At 36.8% G+C, this 22732-nt stretch overlaps 2 protein-coding genes across 4 annotated transcripts; both read left to right on the top strand.

Moving 5' to 3' along the window:
• Positions 1–91: 91 nt before the first annotated feature.
• On the top strand, positions 92–1144 carry LOC149001339 (uncharacterized). Its single transcript, XM_089138316.1, has one exon. The coding sequence runs from the start codon at positions 221–223 to the stop codon at positions 704–706; it is 486 nt and encodes a 161-aa protein (XP_088994442.1). The 5' UTR covers positions 92–220; the 3' UTR covers positions 707–1144.
• Positions 1145–2768: 1624 nt separating this feature from the next.
• On the top strand, positions 2769–22451 carry AAE18 (acyl-activating enzyme 18). Of its 3 annotated transcripts, none has more exons than XM_089138959.1 (15): positions 2769–2909; positions 3002–3430; positions 16283–16412; positions 16499–16758; positions 17080–17281; positions 18136–18176; positions 18428–18556; positions 20273–20346; positions 20436–20656; positions 20745–20839; positions 20917–21133; positions 21219–21344; positions 21559–21657; positions 21747–21953; positions 22064–22451. In XM_089138959.1, exons 2-15 carry the CDS (start codon positions 3132–3134, stop codon positions 22175–22177), a joined length of 2214 nt encoding a protein of 737 aa, XP_088995085.1. In that variant the 5' UTR covers positions 2769–2909; positions 3002–3131; the 3' UTR covers positions 22178–22451. The 3 variants fall into 3 exon arrangements, with proteins under 3 accessions (XP_088995085.1, XP_088995084.1, XP_088995086.1); XM_089138958.1 differs by having other exon boundaries at positions 3010–3430; XM_089138960.1 differs by having other exon boundaries at positions 3036–3430.
• Positions 22452–22732: the final 281 nt, after the last annotated feature.

Here is a 22732-nt window from a genome sequence, read left to right on the forward strand (position 1 = left end):
TTCTCTAGTTACTGACGTAGGAGATTGATCTTTCAGTTGTACTAGATTAAACGATATGGACAACCCACCTTCTTGAACATCTGGAACACAACCTTGATTGATCTGCAAGGAAACTCTGAAGATTTCAGTATTATTAGATCTCCTAGCAATCCCAGTTATTTGCCCGGGCATTTCAACTCCGAGCAACCTGGAATCTCCAATTCTGTGAGCTAATCTGAAAATGGGCAGCGAATGCATTCAGATTGGAAGGCGCTATGACCCTAGCATGTCAAAGAGAACAAGAAAGCCCATGAAGGTTGATGATCCAAAGGACACACGAAGAAGTTCTTCCAAAGTAGTTGATCTGAAGGAAGATACCACCAATCCCAGAAGCTTGAAGAAGTCCATGAAACATGTTGATGGAGCTAATGGGCAGAGGATAGCAGTGATGGGTTCTCCCCAAAGTGAGAACCATTTCAGTGATCATAAAAGCTTGAAGCTGAAGGAACTGATGCTGAGCGTTGAGGAAGATCAGACGAATGGTAAAAATTCTCTTGGCCACCATTTCAGAGAAGAAGAGAAGCAGCTTCAGCTTCGAACCAAAAAGAAGGGAGACTGTGATGGAGTCAAGATGAGAGGGATTGTAAGTCCGTATGTCAAAGTCCTGAGCCATTTGATCAGGATTAAGGCGTCCCGTAAAAAACCCATTCTCCAATTAACAATGTAGGATTGAATCATACTTGGATCTTCATTCTTCACTGGTTTCATACTTTCATACACATTTTATTGGTATCATTATCATTTATTGCTATCTTTTATCTCACAATAGTGGGCTTGTACTTATTTAAGAACTTCATTATGTAGATATTGTCTGATATGGTCTATATTTCAGGAGGGAAGAAGAATATTATATTTATGTAGTTATTTTACCTCTTTTTTCTTGATTAACAAACCAGAGCATGGGAAGGGAACATGCAATAGTTAGAGTTTGTATTGCCCTTGTAACATTCATCATAATAGTTTACATGAAGAGGTTACGTCCTTGTAGTCGGCTTAGGTAAGAGAGATGGTAGAGCGAGATGATTGCTTCAAGTCTCTTGTATTTTCAGCCCCTCTTGTGTTGCCTTGTCAATGCCTACTTGTAGGCCAAAAAGTGTTGCTTCCAAATCATTTATTATATTTAATTTTCCAAAATTAATAAACCGGAATGTCCTCCCACATATACACCAATGCTCCATCCCGTATTTCCTAACCGCTTATTAGATACCTCTGCACACAATAAAACAATATTATTAGTCGTTTGTATGTTATATAACAAATATTGTCTACAAATTGTTGGGGTTGCTCAAGATGATTTTGTATAGGGGTTGCCTGGGGTTAATACTACTAGCCTCATTCATCCGCAGCTTTAAAGCTACAATCCAATGGTTTGTTTTAGAGAGCACCGCCGATGGGTTTGGTGTTTTTTGTGTGAAGAAGATGGAGTTTCTCTCTTTCCATATAAAATAGCAAGTGGTTATAAAAACTTTTAAAAAAACCATCAATTGTAAACTTGAGAGATGGTTATGACACAAATGTAAAAAAGACAGTATTGCTCCAATTTTCTGTCCTTAACCCCAACAGTTCTGGTGCATGAGTTTTTTTCACCAGTCACAAGAAATAAAGATATGTCACATTGTCTCATTTTTTTTTCTGTACAAAACACAATCTGCTTGAACATTTGCCCATTGAGATAGTGTTGCTAGTACGGATATTCCTGCATTCAAAGCACGCCAAAAAAAATATTTAAATTTTGGGTGGATAAGTAATTTTCACATATACTTCCACTATTTTGAGAATTCATATCTTTGGGATGAGAAGCACTCTTTTAAGATTGAACGGAGAGCCAATGTAGTTATTTTACTTGAGAATAATATTTTAGTACCATCAAAGGTATTGATCTATAAGCTTAACACACACCCTAAGAAGAAGAAAAAAATGTATTGATTTTTTTTTTTTCCTTTTGTGAAAGCACCAATTTGATTCATATAGTAGATGAATTTGGTCAAAGAATTAGCTTTGGCACATTAGTTGGTGGATCCGGTTGTAGCCTAGAAACTCAAATTTTCATATATTTGTGTTTGGTAAGATGTTGGACACTTGTACCGTTAGGGATATGGATATTTTTCTCTTTTTGGACATCATCAAGTAGTTAGAGCCATTAGTTGGCCTACAAAGCAAAAATAGAATCCCCAAGGACTAACAATGCTGCTTGACTTGGCAATGTTAACAAAAACAATGGTTTATAAAACATTTCAGCAACCGGTGCTCCAAAATCTTTTGGAGGAACATGCCTATAAGGCATCAACTTTAGAGGATAACTGTAATAGAACAATATCTAGTATTTGTAACTGCTGCCAATCTTCAACTTAATGCACTTTTCTTGTTTTATCAAAAAAAAGAAAAGTAGTTAGAGCCATTGGGGGACCACAGGCCCGAGGGGAAGGGGAAGGCGTGGTAGGGGCATAGGTTGGAACTCATGACTTCTTTAGACTTATTATTTTCTACATTAGAAGCTATCACTATCGTGCCAGAAAGCACATTCATGCATGCTTTGGAAGTGAAATTGCGCATGACCGTCAAGCAAAATTTTGTACCATTGGATCTGAAATCTCGGTCAAGATTTTGATCTGATGGCTCTAATTGTTTCGCAAGATGGTCCTGCACATTTTACCCACGGCCCACCTGCAAGAGTCTCAAAAGACTTTTCAGGTGTCACAGGTAGCGCACCTAACAGTGAACGCTTGGACGCACCTCCCCCATCCGGACGCATAAGAATAAGGTGTGAGGAAAGCATAAGGATCCACACCCTAAAGCGGGTAGTGTTCATTGATGCATCAGCAGAAAGGATGGTAGGCGCTTTGGTCATCGAAAGAGTGAGGTTGGGTTAGGTGAGACACCCGGATCTAACCTTCTTATTTTCCGACTGTTTGTAATTTATGTGTGAGTAGGTGAGATCCAACTCCCTCTTCACACGTTTCAGTGTAACAGGTTTCAGGTTCATTTCTAAATTACAGTTTCGAGGAACTAATCCATGGCCATTTTAAATACTCCCTCAACACCGAGCAAACACCGAAAGCATTCTGGAACAGAGAGACAGAAGAAGCAAGGCAATGAGGATAGAGGAAGTGGGAGTAGAGGATTTGGTGAGAGCAGGGTTGTCGGTAGAGGAAGCTCGGAGGTTCCATGAATCTTTAAAGGCGGCAATCGAAATCGCTCGATCATCGTCTGGACTGGAAGGGACGAAGGCAGCAGCAGAGCCTCAGAAGGTATGGAAGGAATTGAGTGGGGAAGGGAAGAAATTGCTGAAGCCATGGTATCCACACGCACTTCACCAGCTTATCTACTTCTCCGTCTATTCCAACTGGGATGCCTCCACTTCTGGTCCTCCACCCTACTGGTTCCCTTCTCCGTAAGTTTAGACTTTCTCAATTAACTACTCTATATTGCTAGACATAGTGTATAGATAATTTTTTTTGGAAATATTTTAAGTTAAATCAACGCTAGGTTTACCAAACTAATCAATTCAATGACTTTTCCTCTCCTTTGGACATTTTTACCCTAAGACTGAACATATCGTCTACAACCCCAACCCAAGAAACCCCACCTGCTCCTCTATTATTATTATTTTTTTTTAATTGCTTTCTTGGTTATCTAATGTGTTTTTTTTTTAATTGCTTTCTTGGTTATCTAATGTGATGTTATGGTTAGTAGCCGGTGAATTGCCCACAATATGTTTGAACCAGGGTCATGGTGTTGAAATATGGTAACAGATGATCGATCATGTAATCGATACATGTCATACCTCTGATCAGTACGAATGGTTTTGATCAAATAACAAGTAACACACACACAAAAGAGAGAATCATTTACCAAGTTCGGTCTTCCTAAGAAGCCTACGTTCTTGTGTAAATCTCCCAATTCTTCTTGTCTTTCTAGGGAGAGATCTCTTATTCTTATTCTTAAGTAGAGAAACATATGATGAAATTATCATACCTAGATGGCTGATAAAATAAGAAAGATAATATTAAAGTATTTTTTTCAATATCTTCTACTAGGAATAGAATATATGATCACAATGCTGATTTATATCTCAAATATTTTCTATTAGAAATAGATGATAGGATCATGTCAAAATATTCTCACAATAGTTCATACTAGAAATAGAAGATTTAATGTCTCTAAAATATTCTCACAATAGCTCCTACTGGTATTAGAAAATTCAATATTTCTTAGAAATAGAAGATATTATTATGCCAACATTCTCCTGAAATTGGAACAAATATATCATTAAAGGTCAACTTTCTCATCAAGTTTTGAAATGAACCCTTGGCAGGACCTTTATGAAAATGTCTATCAATTGGTCTTTATTGTGAATACAAGGAGTTTCAATTGTCCTATCTTGAACATTTTCTTGAACAAAATGACAGTCCACCTCTATATGTTTGGTTCTCTCTTAAAAGTTAGGGTTGGCAGTAATGTGAGTAGAAGCTTGGTTGTTTCAAAGCATCTCTATATTATTGGAAGGCCACAGACATCCCAACTCTTGTAATAATAGTCGAAGCCATACTATCTCATTGGTTACAGAAGCTATGGCACGATACTCTGCTTTAGCACTTCCATGGCATTTTGTTTTTACTCTTCCAATTAACAATATTTCCACCAACAAACATACAAAATCCGCTAGTAGATCTTTTATCCAAGGGACTTCAGCCTAATCAATGTCAGTGTACCCAACAATTTCATTGTGATTGTTTTTCTTCATCAAAGTTTCTCTTCATGGTGACAATTTTAAATATTGTAAGTACAATCAATCAATTCCATATGCCCCTTTGTGGGAGTCTGCATAAGTTGACTCACATAAATAATAGCATAAGCAATGTAAAGTCTAGTAATGGTTAAGTAAATTATATGTTTTACTAGACATTGGTATTGCCCAACACATTCTAGTGGTGTATTGTCAAATAGTGAATTTGCTTTTATGTTCCATGGGAACACTAGCAGGCTTAGCCCCCAATTCACCAGTGGCCTTCAATAGTCTAAGATATATTTGCGTTGAGACTTGAGAGAAGAAGAACCCTTTTTGAGAGCTAGCAATTTTAGTGCCAAGGAAGTATCTTAGCTCACCTAGATCCTTGATGTCGAATTCTTTATTCAAATGAAGTTTGAGAGTATTGAGTCTAGAGTGGTTATTGCCTGTAAGGACAAGGTCATCAACATAAACCAAAACAGCCACAACACCTTTGTCATTAGTTTTAACAAACATTGAAGAAACGTGATCTCCTCTTTTGAAGCCAAGTTTCATAAGAGCATTGCTAAGTTTTCCATTTCATGCATGGGGAGATTGTTTGAGACCATATATGGCCTTTTTGAGTTTACACAGCATTCCATCTTGATGTTCCAAGGCATGACCAGGCGGGATATCCATATAGACTTCCTCTTTTAAATCTCCATGAAGGAATGCATTTTTTTACATCAATTTGAAATAGAGACCACCTACAATTAACGGCCACATATATAAGAACTCGAACCCTGTTCATCTTTACTACAGGAGCAAAGGTCTCTTTGTAGTAACACCATAGGTTTGAGTGTATCCTTTGGCAACAAGTCTGGCCTTGTATCTTTTAAAAGACCCATCGCTATTGTACTTGATCTTATAAATCCATCGACAAACCATCTTTTGTTTCCTATTTGGTAATCGAACCACTTCTGAAATTTGGTTGTGGTCAAGGGCTTGCATCTCATCTTCCATAAACTTAACCCAAACATCTACCTTGCTTCCAAAAATTTATTTGGTTCTTTATGAGAAGAAATTCAAGAACTTGGGAGAAATATTATTTTAGCAAATATATGCTTGAATAGGGTGTTGGGTGGTATGATAAGTAGGGAAATCACGTAATCGGGTTGAGGGCTTAGGAATCTGAGTTGACCTATGAACCGGAGTAGGAACTGGTTTAGTAGGAATAGGAGTTGGTTCAAGAGGTATAGTATCAACTACATGATGTATAGGATGTCCTATAATAGGTGTTGGATCTGTTGGCGGATTCTCAATAGTGACCTGATTGTCAGTACCATTCTGGTTGTTGTCATAAAACCCTTCAACCAAAGATGGGAGAGTAGCATATTCAACATCGAGATCACTATAATCAATAACAATACATTCTCCCCTTGAATTTGATGCTTGTTAGACAAAAACATGTGAGCTTCATCAAAGGTAATGTCACGAGAGATGTTTTTGATAGTTGAATATCCAACAAACTCGCACTTCCAGCCCTAGGCACAAGAATCAAGTTTACCACCAATTTTCGACCATGAAGAATCTCCATAGGAGATTTATTATCTAGGACCCTACTAAGAAGTCGATTTATTAAACAATAGCTTGTGAGAACTGCATCAGACCAATAAGATATATGACCGGAAAATAACAAACCTCGAGTCACCTCAAGTAGATGACCTTTTTGTGTTCAGCGGCTTCAGCCACTCCATTTTATGGAGGAGTGCCAACACAAGTAGTTCGATGAATAATTCCCAAGCTGTGAAGAAAGAACTGAATTTGATGATTAGTATACTCTATCCCATTATTTGTACGAAGCTTTTTGGTGCAATATTAATTGATTTTGAACCATATGCAGGGGTGGACCTACATTAGGGCTGGGCCCCCCCAATTTTTTGAAATTTCATTTTGCCCTTTTATTTTTTTGAAATTTCTTTTATAATCCTCCTTTTATATGTGAAATATTAGCACCCCCCCCCCCCGCCCCCAATTTTTTTTGAAACTTAGAAAATTCATTGTCTTCTATGTAAAATATCAATACTTGGCCCCTACCGATGTTCAATCCTAGTTTTGCCCCTCGACATGACACCAATCATGAAAAGCAACAAGCACTTCACTCGTAGTTTTTAGCAAATACAATCATGTTTAACGTGATTTATCATCAATGAAAGTTTCAGAAAATTTATATCCATCTCTAAAGTCAATTGGAGCATTCCAAATATTTGAATGAACAAGATCAAATAAATTTTTTTAAGCATGAGTACCTGAAGAAAAGGATAGTTTATGTTGCTTAGCAAAATGACAAGGTTCACAGTTACTAGAATCATAAGATAATAATGGATCAAAAGTGTGCAAAACCATATCTGATGGGTGGCCCACCCTCATATGCTATATTGTTGAGATGTCAATAGAAATTTTTCTTGCCATACGAGCATCATTGGGAAGATCTAAAATGTAAGGTCCATCTTCAAGGTGCCCTTTTCCCCAATCATCTTCTTGGTGATGCGATCCTGAAAAAGCACCTTTTGAGGGAAAAAAATAACATTGCAATTCCATTATTTAGTACATTTGCTGATGGACAATAAATTAGAGGATAAAAATGCAACAAAACAAAGCATCATACACATTTGAAAATATTTGAAATTTGCCAACACCTTGAATCGGAACTTGAACTCCATTAGCAACACTAATGGGAGGATAGGAGGTATTTGGTCTAGTCTTAAGAGCAAATGTGAAGAACACACAATTGTCAGATATGAACATTCTTGAGAAAGTTGAAGGCATGAGCATTACTAGATGTCTTAGCAAGACTTTCAGATTGGCGTGCAACATTATTGGTGCCAGTAGAAGTGGTTCCATGATTTTGTAACAAATATGCCTAGAATTGATGAGCAAGAGTCTCAAAAGTACACCAAAAATTAGTGGGGCTAGTTTGCATAACGACCTTAGCATCTTGGCCTTTTTCTTTCCTTGGACGTTGTTAGGACCCTTGGATGAGGCCATGTGGAGGAGAGAGAGAATTATGGTTAGTTGGGGGTAATAAATAGAGGGACAATGGAGTGGAGAGGGCATGAAATGTTTTATGGGAGTGATTTTGGGCAGCCGTAGGCTAAAGGGCACCTCTGGGTGTGGGGGTGACTGGCACCATTAAAACCAATACTATCAGTGTTATTTCTTGCATTTTTGTATTGATTTTGGGAGGTATTAGAAGGATCTTATCATTTGGTATCAGAGCTGTATTGATCCCAGGGAGGAGAAATGGCTTTGTCACTGTTTTCTGGTGATGGGAAGGCGCAAGAATGGATATTAGAAGTCGAGCAATTTTGTCAGCAACACCAAATTGAGCATGAATATTGGCTCGGAATAGCTCTCGAGCATTTGGATGGAGATGCACTTGATTGGATTTATCAGAAGCAATGGCCGGTGTTTGATTGGAAGGGTTGATTTCAGTAAGAGCCAAGCGGCAGATGTGAACTCGGTTTTGGATAGCAACCAAGGAGAAATTAATGATGCTAATGGAGTAATAGATTGGGAAGTCCATACCAAACCGATGAGAAAAGAACCAAGTGGAAACACCAACAGAGATTGATGGCATGTTAGGGGGTCTCACGCCACACTTGCAGTAAACGGCACAAGAGAGGCTTGCTTGCTCGAACCCACATCCCAAGATTCATCACAAGGCTCAATGCACATCTAAGAGACTAGAAACCATGTTTTGCGGTTACTGTAGGTGATGGGGCAAGGTGCGATCGAAAAGCGAGCATCAACGTAAGTGCAGAGGACTCTGTACTAGCCAAAGAAAGAGGCAGCATCATTTAAGAGGGAGAATCGATTGGGTGATGCGAGTGCCAGAGAAACCCCCTTGGATGAGGGCGCAGGCGAGGAAGAATGGCCAAAATCTTCTACTAGAAATAAATGATTCTCACAATAACTCTTACTAGAAATTGAAGATTCAATGTCTCCTAGAACTTTCTCATTATAACTCCTACTGAATATAGAAGGTTCAATATCTGCTAGAAATAGAAAATATTATCATGTCGTTTTAAATTGAAATTGAATGCAAAACTGTCTGATGGACTCCTTACCCCTGCTAACCATTTTGTAAAACCATGATTTTCATGATTAAAAAAAAAAACAATTAGTTTTGTTAGCATATTTTCATGATTAAAAAAAACAATTAGTTTTGTTAGCATAATCTTATATCTTTTATTTCTAGGAGACATTGAATCTTCTATTTTTAGTAGGAGATATTGTGAGAATATTTTGGCGTGATCTTATCCTCTATTTCTACTAGGAGATATTGGGATATAAATCAACATCATATGTGTGCTTTTAATTTTATCAGCCACAAACACAAAGAACTAGGAGATTTATCCAAGTATGTAGGCTTCCTAGGATAAGTGAACCTCATTAGTGCATGTGTCTCCTTTGTGTGTGTCTTTGCTTATTACTTGAACTTGGTATCAACACAAGACTGATTCTGGACATCATCCTATGTTCATGGGCGTTTTTGATCACCTTTCAAGTGAATTGCCTAGGATCAAAATCTTTAGCTTCATTGATATTAATTCGATCTCTGTAAGCTACTAGTTTCATCTCACACAGGTTCTTAATTTTTCTAATTAAAATATTTTTTGTTTTGTTTTTATGCTGGAACCAACCAAACTTTTGAGTTAGAAACTACTGTTGCCTTTGATTTGGCTAGATTGTGTCCGATGAAGTAAATAGCCTACTTCTTACCTCTATATTAGTGGATGGGAGAAATTATCTACCTTGGTCGCGTGCCATTACTAGTGCCCTTGGAGGCATATCCAAGCTTAGGCATATTATTGGTCAAACCAAAGCTCTAATTTACTTGACCATTACTAGACTTGAGATAGCTTATGCTGTTAGTTATGTGAGTCAATTTAGGCAGACTCCTACAAAGTGGCATATTAAATTGATTGATTGTATTTTATGATATTTAAAGTCGTTACCAGGAAGAGAAATTTTGATGAAGAAATAATCACACTGAAACTGTTGTCTACATCGATGCTAATTTGGTTGGAAGTCCTTTGAATGGATCTACTACCGGATTTTGTATTTTTGTTGGTAGAAATATTGTTACTTGGAAGAGTTAAAAACAAAAAGTTGTGGCATGTTCAATTGTCAAAGTGGAGTATTGTGCATTGACTTCTATAAATAGTGAGACACGGCAGTAGGGCTTCAATTATTATTACATGAAATGGGATTTTTGTCGTCCTCCGACCCTACAATACTGTTTTGTGACAATCAAACTACTATTCACTTTGTTGTCAACCTTGTGTTTTATGAGAAAACCAAATACATAGAGGTGGACTGTCATTTTGTTTGAGAAAAGGTTCAAGACAAGAAAATTGAAACTCTTTATATTCTCAGTGAAGTTCAATTGGTTAACATTGTCACAAAGGCCTTGTCTAGGGGTTCATTTCAAATTTGATGAGCAAGTTGACCTCTAATGATATCTTAGCTCCAACTTGAGGGGGAGTGTTGACATGATCGTATCTTCTATTTTTAGGAGACATTAAATTTTCTATTTCTAATAGGAGACATTGTGAGAATATTTTGCATGATTCTATCCTCTATTTCTAGTAGGAGATAAATCAGTATTGTGATCATATCTTCTATTCCTGGTAGGAGATATGGAAGAATATTTTAGTACTATGTTCCTAATTTTATTAGCCATTTGTATTTGGTAATTTTTTTTTTTATATCTTTCTCTATTTAACTGCAAGAGATCTCTCTTTAGAAGAATAAGAAGAAATGAGAGATTTATCCAAGGACATAGGCTTTATAGGATGGAACCTCGTTAATGGTTGTGTCTCCTTCACTTGAACAGTTTTCATGAGTATCCTCTTAGTATAAATTCTTTAGCTTCTACATTGATTTAACTTGCTTCGTTTGGTTGAAGGGGAGTTAGAAAGAAAGGGAAGTGAAATTTTTCGTACTATTGGAAAATAAAAATTGTAATCATTACTCTGGGACTGTATGACTAACTTCATATTTGGTCATCAAATTTTACTTCACTTTGCATTTGAATCTCATTCATTTTAACAAGAATATAAAAATTTCAGGTAAATTGTATTATTACTAATTATAAATATAAAATTTAAGTAGCTTATATAATAACATGGGGTAATGATTGCAAAAGTTTCTTTTTTAGGTTTAAAAAATCCCCCTTCCCTTCCTTTAGGCTTTGTTGGTTGCAAGGGGAAGTCGAGCGAGGGGACATGAAATTTTTTTAAACAAAAAAAGAAAGTCTATTGTAATCATGACACGTATGATTGCATAAGCTACATTTCATATCATATTTAGTAATGATATATTTTACATCTAGATGCCTCCTCTCTTTTGACCTTGAGTCGCTGGCTCACCTATGCTTTGAGTGGCCTTTTGATTGCTAATACAATTGTTAAGCTTGCCTTGGCGCCTGTATCTTGCACATCCAGATGAAGTGCAATCTCTGTGGATGGACTTCCAAATCCAAATCTACTGACCAGATGTAGAAGGCCGTAGTGTCAACTCCAAGTTTGCTACCCTCCCCAAGAAACCTCTTGTTGATTCCCCAAGGAACAAGCATATTGTTGTTACTTGGGGTTTTGATATTGGACTACTTGTTCAGTCTAGGCGAGTTTTAGTTTCCTTCCTTGGCTAGCTGCTCTTGGAGCCTCTTCCTCCCCTCTTCTCTCGTCACCTCCTTTGTATATTCTTCTTTGTTTCCTTCGAGATGTATATAATTTTTTATATTTACCCAAATAAAAAAAAGAAGATATAGTTTACATGCGGTCTTTATTTACTAGTTAAAATCAAAGGAAAGTGGATGTGAAGTAAAGTGAAATTTGATGACCAATTACGGAATCATTTGGAGTTAATCATGTAATCACATAAAGTAATAATATAGATGAATATCAAAGTTTTTATTTTAAGTATGAAAATTTTCCTTCCTTTCCCTTAAGTTCTCCTAGCAACCAAATGAACCTTAATTTCCTTACAACTAGATATATTACAAAATTAAACTGTGTGAATTCGAAAAGATCATAATCAAGCTGCTCTAAACTTATGAGTCATTACCTCTTATTTGTTGCCGGAGAGATAAATTATTCATAATCTTTTAATTACAAAGTATTGATCTTTACCAATTGAACCACCATTGATGGTTTCCATTTCTTATGTATAGTAGGGATGTTGAATGATATGCCTATAAGTGTATTTAGGATTTGACATTTTCTTTTAATTGTTTATTGTCTTATTCCAACAGTTCTTTAAGATAAGGGTGCTCTTCTTAGAAATAATTTGAAGTTGATTTCAATATGTCATTATCAAAAGGTGTCATTGTCGTGTATATTTTTCGAGTACACATGTGAGATGATACTATTATCGCTTTAAGGAGCAGAAAAAAACTGCTTTTTATATAAACGAGGAAAAGAGTAAGATTACAAATTCCTTGACACTTTTGGGTGCCAATAGGAAATCCCTCATGTATATCCATATGTTGATATCCTCTTTAAAGATTTAGGAAATATCAAGGATTTTATATTATTATTTGAAACGTAAGAGTAGCTGGGGAAAATTTATCTAGCTCTCTCTTCTTCTTGTGAATGACCTTGCTGCCCTCCAATGTAGAATGCTACTTTGCCACATCATAGTGATGTACTTGAAAATGTTGCTTTCTTAGTAAACTTTCTCCCAAATACCTATCGGGATTCTTGGTGTGAATAGACTCAATACATTGTCACTTTTCATTTTGTCTTTTAGTTTGTGGGTATAATTTTTCTTAATGATGGTAATAATATCATTTCACATGTCTATTTGAAAAATGTATACGATAATGACATCTTTTGATAATGATATGATGATATTTCATACTCAAATTTTATTGATAACCTTGTTATACTTTTATCTTAAATAACTTTTAGGAATAAGACAAAGGACAATTAAAAGAAGGTTTCAAGTTCTAAATACACCAATGGATGTATTATTCAAACAGACCCATACATATTGAAAATAATTTACAAGTAGAAATCAATCAAAATTGACCCAAAGTTTTCTGTCTCTAGATTTTGGAATTAGATCATTGGTCTGGATCAACCAAAGTTGGAACCAATTGATCCAATGGATAAGACTTTAATTTTCTAAAATCCTGGTCTAACTCAATTGTATATTTTCCTAAAAAACCACGAATCTATACTTGTATTGTAACTTTAATATGCATTTGGTGGTTAAGGTATCAGTACTAGCACCAACTGATCTGTATAGCATGTTAGTACCAACCAGATATTGAGTTTTTATAACTTTATTTATTATTTGTCATCCTTATTTCACATGTCCCTATCTTATCGACTGTACCAGAAAGGTATGGGATCAATAGTGGCTGATTAAAAGGGTAAAGACTGGGTATCCTGGCAGCCATGTGTCTCTCTCTCTCTTCTCCCTTTGAGGGGGTATGTGAGGCATTTTGAAAGGGGAAGAGGGAGAGAGAGACACATATGGTGCTAGCATATTATATACCACTAGCATACCTGTCCCTCTCCCTTAATAAAGACAGGCTACATATCGTGAAACTGAAATCAAACTGTTGACTCTGTTTCAATTTTATTCAGTCATGATATGAACTTAGCATGCAACCAGCATTACAAGGCAACCTGTTCTGGAGTTGGACTTGAACTAACTGAAAATTTGGTTTTACTGTTTGTGCCACTGAAACATTTGATTAATCCATGATGAACCATGAAATTCATATTCACCACATGGTTCATCTTCCAGCTGGCCCTTCTTCTCTTGTGAATGAAGAGGTGTTTCATAGTTTTGCATCCCCAGTGTCAAATGATTTGTTATCTTCCTCCCCCACGCTTTTGGTATAATGATAGTTTATCTTCCTAGGACAGAAATAATATCATATCATATGTGTACTTTGAAAAATGTGGGAAAATGACAACTTTTGGTAATGCCATACTGATATGTTACTTTTAGTTTGTTTTTTGAAAACCCTTTTATATATTCATCTTCTGAAAACTTTTTAGGATAAGACAAAAAGCAATTGAAATAATGGAGTGTCAATAATAGCTATATGGGTGTATTTACGTCTTGACACTGTTATTGAATTGCACATTGCCTTATTCTCAAAAGTTTTTAGGTTAGGGGAGTTGAAGAGTTATCAAAAATAATTTGAAAACTGCTCTTTAGTATGTTGTTATCAGAAGTTGTCATTGTGTTACACATTCTTTTGAGTATACATAGAAGATGACAATATTCATTTGCATGGAAAGAAAAATGTATTATTTCTAAAATGACATAAAAGTAGTGGTACAAATCATTTGATGCCTTAGCAACATTGACGAGGAAATCCCTTAAAAGGTGTTTGATCTAGATTCCAAGCCGACCTACATTGTCAATGAAAGAAAAGGAAAAACCAAATTAGTCCAAAAGAAACAGGTCAATTGAACCAGGTTCTAATGGATTAGGATTGGACCAGCCCAAGCCTGCTTAGCAAGACCAGGCCAAGTCTGCCTTGTAGGATTTCTAGCAGACCCAGTCACCTAAGAGAGCTGCACAAGAAATTTCTTGCCATTGGTCTTTGACCAGTCAAACTCCAATTGTGTTGCAGTAGTTTGTTTCTAATTCCCTAGTTTGCTGCATACAACAACAACAATAAGCCTTGTCCCAACTACATGGATTCTTGCCTTCCAATCAATTTTGTTTGAGGCCATGCTAGATACAAGGCCTAAGCTATGCATATCTTTTCTCACCACTTCTCTTAAGGTTATCTTAGATCTGCCCCTAGTTCTTCTAGTTTTTTCAATCTAGATTATATCACTTCTCCGTATAGGGGCATTTATAGGTCTTCGTTGACGTGACCGTGCCACCTCAAACGACTTTCTCGAAGCTTATCATTTATGGGAGCAGCTCCCAAACCAACTCTAATTTAATCATTTATCATCTTATCCTTCCTAGTTTTACCACTCATCTATCTTAGCATTCTCATTTATGCTTCACTGAGTTTATATATATGATTTTTTATAACAGCCCAACACTTTGCACCGTACATCATAGCTGATCAAACGACGGTCTTATAGAATTTTCCTTTAACCTTTAATGGAATACGCCAATTACACAAGACCTTAGACACACCTCCCCACTTCATCCACCCTATTTTAATTCTTTGGGAAACACCATTCTCTATATCACCTCTTTTATTAAATACCAAAAAGAATCACTCTAAGGAATCTCCTTATTGTCAAGTTTCACCACCTCATCGTTTGCTCAAGGACGACTAAAGTTACAAATTAGATATTTTGTTTTCATAGTTCATTCTACTTAGTTTAAAGCCTTTTGATTTCAAAGCTGCTCTCCATGATTCTAACTTGGTATTAATCCCAACTTGAGTCTCATCTATCAACACAATATCATCAACAAAAAACATACACCAAGGGACCTCGTCTTGAATGTTTTTGGTTAATTCATCTATTATAAGTGCAAATAAATATGGGTTTAAAGTTTATCTTTGATGTAGCCCAACTATAATTGGGAATTCATTATTTTGCCCCCTCACTGTTCTTACACTTGTCACTGAACCATCATACATATCATTGATTATGTACACATATTTACTTGCAACACTTCTTTTCTCTAGTACTTGCCAAATTAAAGCTCTTAAGAACTCTATCATAAGCTTTTTTTAGGTCAATAAATATCATATGAAGGTCTTTCCTACAGTCTCTATAGCTTTCCATAAGTCTCCTAATTAGGTAAATAGCCTCTGTTGTAGATCTTTCTAAAATAAACCTTAGTTTGCTGCATAATAGTTTCTAATTTGGTTGCCCTTGCATGAGCTATGTAATATAGCCTTTATGGTAGTTCCTATTTGGTTGCTATCTTTTACTTTTTAGTTTATTAAGCTGGCCTGAATCATTAAATAGGCAGCCTTTGTAAGAGCCAGACCAGAAAATAGTGAAAGAGTTTTGAAGGCAAACCTTGCACTTGACCTTGGGAGGATGTTTTCTTTTCAACAACTGATATAACTGTGGGTGAGAATTACTGGACTGATAAAATCCAACCCTATCTTTTTTTTTTATCAATCATCTTTTACATTTATTTCTGCTTTTACTTTACAATCAATTTTTGTGTTCGGTGTATCTGCTGCAATCTATTACTGATCATCATATAGAGTGGTTCTCACTTGAACTTCTCCTACTTTAGTGCCTAGTTCTAGAAGAATTGGGCATTTAGCAATTAGCATGTATGATAATCAAATGGGAAGTTTTTCATGTGGGGAAAGCCAAGGGGAGTGTACATGGAAGCATCAGCTGGCAGTCATGTCCACCTCAGGGTTGGGGTGGTCACTTTGCTCCCCCCCCCCCCCCCCCCCTCTTCTGTTTGTGGGGGCATGGGCAGCACACTCCCACACCGGAAACTCTTGTTCTAATAAATTGACAATGCTAATTTCCAGTGGTTTCATGATTTTTTGTTTCACAGCTTGCAGGCTAGACAAACAAATCTAGGGAGTTTGATGGAAATTCATGGCCCAAAGCTTCTAGGGTCATTTTATCTGGATCCTATAACAAGCTTCAGCCTCTTTCATAAGTTCAGTGTAGAACGTCCAGATGTAAGTGTTCCACCTCATTCCACTGCAATGTGTCGCTGGTATTCTGGCATTCTAAAGTCATTAATAATTCAAAGCAAATGAACCAGGTCTACTGGTCGCTTATCCTAAAGGTGCTTTCTGTTACATTTCATGAAGATCCAAGGTGTATCTTAGATACCTCTGACAAATCAAAGCATGGAGGTACATGGCTGCCAGGTGCTGTCATGAACATTGCTGAATGTTGTCTGTTACCAGTGAATTCTCTGAGAAAGCTGGATGAAGGTGTGGCTGTCATATGGAGGGATGAAGGGTCAGATGATGCTCCTGTTAACCGTATGACACTAAGAGAGTTTCGGGAACAAGTGATGTATGCTTTTCACATGTTCTTGCATTTTTATATAGTCAAAACCCTTTAGAATCAAAATAGCTATGTTTAGATCAGATTAGACCATGAACTGGAAAGGGTCCAGTTTCAGTTAATGCATCTTTAGTTGAGCCAGGAAAAAACCAGCAAATAACTGGTCCTGGGTAACTCAGTTTGATCAGCATGACTTGTTTCTGAAACCATGTTCAGTAAGTACTACTTTGCGTGAAAAATGAAAAGACATGCTCTGCTCCCAATTTCTATGGCGAGAGAGCAATATTTCTGTTTTTATGATGTTGATGTGTTTGAAAATATGGTTCTCAGGGTGGTAGCAAATGCATTAGATACGATGTTCTCAAAGGGTGATGCAATTGCGATTGACATGCCAATGACAGTCACTGCAGTTGTTATATACTTGGCAATCATCCTTGCAGGACTAGTGGTTGTATCTATAGCAGATAGCTTTGTATCAAAGGAAATTGCTACCCGCTTGCGTGTCTCCAATGCAAAAGGCATCTTTACTCAGGTATTCTTCATTTGCTAGATATGCCTAAAACATCAGAACCGAGGTAACCTAAATCATGAAAATAACTCACCATGCAAAATGGCTTCTCTCTATCTTTAGTTCTACAGCATTTTTGATAAGGTTCCTGAAATTGGGTAAGATGTGAAGACTATTTGACTTGTTCTGGAACTTTGTGTCATAAATTGTGATAGTAGTGTTCCTGATGGAAGTAGCAAAATGCTGTCAAATGGCTCTTTGGATATTTGTGGCAACATTTCTCAAGTTTGATTCATTATTACATAATCATGCGTAGGTGCTTTAAATGAACTTTTACCTATTTTTCCCTCCGAAGGTCAAGTGATCTTGTTTAATTATGCATCCTTTTTCTTTCCACTGTATACTTGAAGGTCCTTCAAAGAGTTTTTTTTGAGTGGCTATATACAGCCATTGTACTACAATTTCAGAATTCTCTGATGCATGTAGGTGGACCCTGCTGGTGTTGACAGCCTACTACTGTTTACTTCTTCCATGCTGAAGGCAATTTGTGACTTGGAAAAGTGAATTTCCGGAATCTAAATATTCAAAGTTTGTGATGGAGAGTCTCCCTTGTGTATACATGTATGTGTGTGCATGTGTATCAAAGTATTTTGTCTTTTAACCTTTTCATGAAAATGTCTGATTTTGTTGTCTGTGACACTTATATTTCCCTAAATTTGACTAATTAAACTACTCCTTTATTTTTCTGAAATTGTTAGCATATTTTCCTTGTTCACGTTATAGATTGATGTTCCTATGGCTGATTGGTTTTCATTCTGGTTACTTTCTTTTGTTCTAAACTGGGTCTTGGAATGATATATCCCTGATTTTACTTTCAGGACTTCATACGTAGGGGAGGTAAAAATTTTCCTTTGTACAGGTAAAGTTCACTGTTATCTAATGCTGGATTTTTAAATTCATTTAATGACTTGTAATACGTGTATGTTAATGTATCTAATACATAAATCACCACTATCTTCAGCCCTTGCTAGTTCTCCTGAGTATATACTGTCTGGTGGTATACTTTCCATTTTCATGTCATTGTCTTTGTTTATTTTTTATTCCTCATATTTTGAGTGATGAGTGCAGTTATAGAAATGTCATAATTTCTGATCTTAAATGTTCTTGCAGTCGTGTTATTGAAGCAAGTGCATGCAAGGCAATTGTTGTCCCTGCTATTGGGAAGGATGTAGCTGTTCAACTAAGGAAGCATGACTTATCATGGAAAGATTTTCTTTCCCGTGTGGACCAACTTCCTAGGTAATCCAAATAGCAAGCAGTGGCTTACCTAGACTACTTATTTTGCCGCTTTCCTATCTGATGCTTCTTGGGTGAAAATATCTAGTGCAAGGTTCAAGATTTCATCTCATCTCAAGGTTTTGGCCACCTCGAGACGACTAAAATCTCATCGAAACCTGGTACAAGTTCTGTCAGGTTTCAGTGACATGTTTCAGTGGGTTCAATGCATTTTATGGTTTTGCTTCTCTTTGGACAACCTATTTTAGGGCCTATAAACACATATTCATGGCTAGTTTGGTTAAAAACAATGGTCTTTTGGATTTGTAATCTTGTTTGTGTCTATATAGTCAAATATGAATGTATTTTCACACATTTAAACATTCGTGAAGAATAAATTCACATTCATGGAAACACTTTTTAGGCTATATCTAATACATTTAAATGATCATATTGTAAAATTAGTTACCAAAATAGTGTTTTTGTATTCACCCTTGATTGGCAGTGTACTGTTGAATCCTCATGTATAATCCTTGAGTTTTCAGTTGGAGTTTTCGAAATTTAAATGAAATATCGTTGAATTTCCGGTCAACCAGTCAATATCATTTTGCAGGTATGTTTCATTGTGATGAACTTGAAACATCTGCAATCTCAAAAATTTTCAAGATCTCATACCATAACCCAACACAGCAATCTTGTCAAAGATACCTTGATACTTATCTGTGGCTTGATATAGGGAACCTGATGGTGTTCCCATTTCCAGATATGTGGACTGAACCAGATAGGATGCTGGATCTAATGGGTAGGCCAAGCTCTTCTCCATTATCCATGGTGGAACTTGAGCATAACACTTCAAAAGAATTTAATTGAGGTTAGACTCTCTTCCACAATACTGCAGCCAAGACACAGTGGGGATCTAGTAATATGGCATGCAAATTCTTCAAACAAAATTCGGCCTCTGCCTGGAATCTGATTAGATAAAAATCTGAGGGCCTATTCATAGAATTGTTAACTTTATCCGCATATTCCTAGACATGGTTTTACAGTTACGTGTGCTTAACTTAATCTCTGCCTACTCAGGAGTTCCTCGTTAAGAGAAATTCTATACCAAATGTCTGTCTATGTTTGAACTCCCAAAAAAATGTAGATCACTTTTTCTAGGTTGTTTGGAAAGGAATCCTTAGTCTGTGTTGGCCTCAATGTTGAATTGTTCTTCCCTTTCAGAGAATACAGGCAAACTCTAATAATTTATGGTGTTGATCAAACATCCTATGTAATTGGTAAGGTTGCTTGGCAGTATTCACCATTTGGTGGGTAAGACATAGGAGAAGGTGAACTCCTTGTTGCATGCTATAGAACAGATCTAAGAAGCCATTTCCTTCAAGATCATATTCCAACCATATCCCATTTGTCCTTCAAGCCCTGATGCATTAAGAAATAGCTTTTTCTTTTCCTCATGTTGGGACCTCCCTCGAAGTTTCCACATTCTTGACCTGGCTTTTGATGTATCGTCTCTTATTAAATGTTTGGGTGCTTAGATAGGGGTCCCCTTTTGGTCTTGCTTTTAGGAATATCAATTTACTCTTCTTTTTCTCTGAATTATTTTTTTATTCAACAAATTTAATTTTTTTAAAGATGTTTTCCACTATGTTGAAATTTTATTCCTTTTCCACTGAATCTTATAGATGTTTGAGTCTGAGTAGAGATGACCGAAAGGGGTTTATTAATTCTGTTTTGCAGACCGACTCATTACTCACCAGTGTATCAATCCATGGATTCTATGACAAATATTCTATTTTCATCTGGAACCACAGGTGTACAACTCATCTATATCTATTTTTGCTTCCTTTTGTACAGTGTCGTTTTGTTTTACGAAATGCTTCTCTTTTCTGGGTATTTTCAGGAGACCCAAAGGCTATTCCATGGACTCACCTTTCTCCGATTAGAGCTGCAGCTGAGGCATGGGCACAAATAGACATCAAAGCTGGGGATGTCTATTGCTGGCCAACAAATCTAGGGTGGGTGATGGGACCTATTTTATTATATTCGTGCTTCCTCACTGGTGCTACTTTAGCCATCTATCATGGATCTCCTCTTGGTCAAGGTTTTGGTAAATTTGTTCAAGTAAGGACTAGAAGGAATTTTCCCACATAAATGCTCTTTGAGGAGATCTATCACCTCACCAGTGTTTTTCTTTTCCTATGATGTCCAGGATGCAGGTGTGACTTGTTTGGGTACAGTGCCAAGCCTAGTAAAAGCATGGAAGAATACAGAGTGTATGGAAGGACTGGATTGGACAAAGATAAAGTAATCTTAGGCACCATGGTTACCACATTCATAAATCCATGTATATTTCAAACATGATTAAGCATGTTTTTGTGCAGGAAATTTGCTTCCACTGGAGAAGTCTCCAATGTGGACGATGACCTATGGCTTTCTTCAAAGGCTTATTACAGGCCTATCATTGAATGCTGTGGAGGTACAGAACTTGCATCTTCATACATACAAGGAAATCTGCTGCAACCACAAGCATTTGGAGCATTTAGTGCAGCATCTTTGACAACTGGGTTTGTCATCCTTGATGAATATGGAGTTCCTTATGTGAGTCTGTTATTCCTCTCTTCCATTTCCATTGTTGTGGGAATGCCATGTCTGAAACACGCCTGAAGTCCCTTCCTGCCTGCAGCCAGATGATCAACCTTGTGTTGGAGAAGTGGGTTTATTTCCAGTCTACTTGGGTTCAACTGATAGATTGCTTAATGCTAGTAATGAAGAGGTCTACTTCAAAGGAATGCCAATGCACAGGGGAATGGTAGGATATTTGCTTTTCATTGCTGATTTGTTAGCTGTGACTTTCCTATAGTAATAGCTGCATATAACTGCCAAAGTTTCTTCCAATTTCTTTGTCATTAATTCTTTTTTTTGGGTAAACTTTGTCGCTAATTAATTCCACTACAACTTGATGCTTCTCAATGAGACTGTAGGTCTCACGTTTCTTAACAAATTAAGTTGGTGACTTTTGGCAGAACCTCAGGAGACATGGGGATATAATTAGGAGAACAATTGGTGGCTATTATTTTGTACAGGGCAGGGCTGACGACACCATGAATCTTGGTGGCATCAAGGTATCACTTTTTGCCTCTCCCCAACCCTCCCAAATTGCTCTAGCATTTTTCTATCTCAAAAGCATTGGTTTATGTTTCTCCATATGCAGACAAGTTCAGTTGAAATTGAGCGTGTGTGTGTCCGAGCTGACAATAGTGTGTTGGAGACTGCTGCTGTCAGTGTCGCACCAGTTAATGGTGGACCAGAACAGTTGGTCATATTTGTGGTCTTGAGGAAAGGGTATAGTAGCACAGAAGAACAGTTGAAGATGAAATTCTCGAAAGCAATCCAAAGCAACCTCAATCCCTTGTTTAAGGTATTAAACCTTTCTCTGGTTCCTCTTGAGCATTATTACCTCCAATTGTTTTATAGCCGATTAAACCAATTGGTGTCTTACTGGACATACATCAATTACATGATGGACAGGTGAGCCATGTTAGGATTATCATGGAGTTTCCAAGGACTGCTTCAAACAAGTTACTGAGGAGAGTTCTAAGGGACCAAATGAAAGCTGAACTTGCTTTTCAAAGTAGACTTTAGCAGTTACGATCATGTTCTTCATTTGGGTTCAAAGCCTGTTTCCCTACGTTTTTATGATAGATGTTAGTATGCGGGGAATAAAAATGGAGCACTTGAGATTTTGATCCTCAGTTCCATAAGTATACTGCAACTATTTTCTGCTTGTTTAAATGGTTTTAGCTGGGTATTGGAGTTCCACAAAATCAAATAAAGGCATAAATTGAATTTTCCATTTTGTCAAAATTTTTAGTTGGCATATTGTTTATGATTCAACAACATATGCAGGCTTTATGCAGTTTTCAATTTGTTGGACAAACTTTCCAGGTTTAAAATTTAAATTGCTGAAGTCTGATAGGCTCTGTTTCGTACGCATTTCTCCAAATAATCTAGGGTAAATTGCATTCTTATTTCTTAGGGTTCTCTCTTTCTCTGTCTCTGACAAATATCAGTGATGACTGGAGCAGCCATGAGTGTGACCACCTTGGTGGATTATGTTTATTAACTCTTTCCCATCAGATTCCACATATATGGCTCCTGCTGGTTTCTGGCAAACAAGGGAGAGGGGATTTGAAATCA

The sequence above is a fragment of the Hakea prostrata genome, chromosome 10 (genome assembly GCF_041222555.1).
Source record: "Hakea prostrata isolate BN-2017 chromosome 10, UWA_Hpros_2, whole genome shotgun sequence".
NCBI lineage: Eukaryota > Viridiplantae > Streptophyta > Magnoliopsida > Proteales > Proteaceae > Hakea > Hakea prostrata.

What these genes read in the sequence shown, in the direction of transcription:
- LOC149001339 (XM_089138316.1), top strand. Translation starts at nt 221, where the DNA reads ATGGGCAGCGAATGCATTCAGATTGGAAGGCGCTATGACCCTAGCATG.
- AAE18 (XM_089138959.1), top strand. Translation starts at nt 3,132, where the DNA reads ATGAGGATAGAGGAAGTGGGAGTAGAGGATTTGGTGAGAGCAGGGTTG. An exon ending in GAGTTTCGGGAACAAGTGAT is followed by an intron (nt 16,759 to 17,079) that starts GTATGCTTTTCA and finishes TATGGTTCTCAG; the next exon opens with GGTGGTAGCAAATGCATTAG. An exon ending in CAAAAGGCATCTTTACTCAG is followed by an intron (nt 17,282 to 18,135) that starts GTATTCTTCATT and finishes TTTTACTTTCAG; the next exon opens with GACTTCATACGTAGGGGAGG.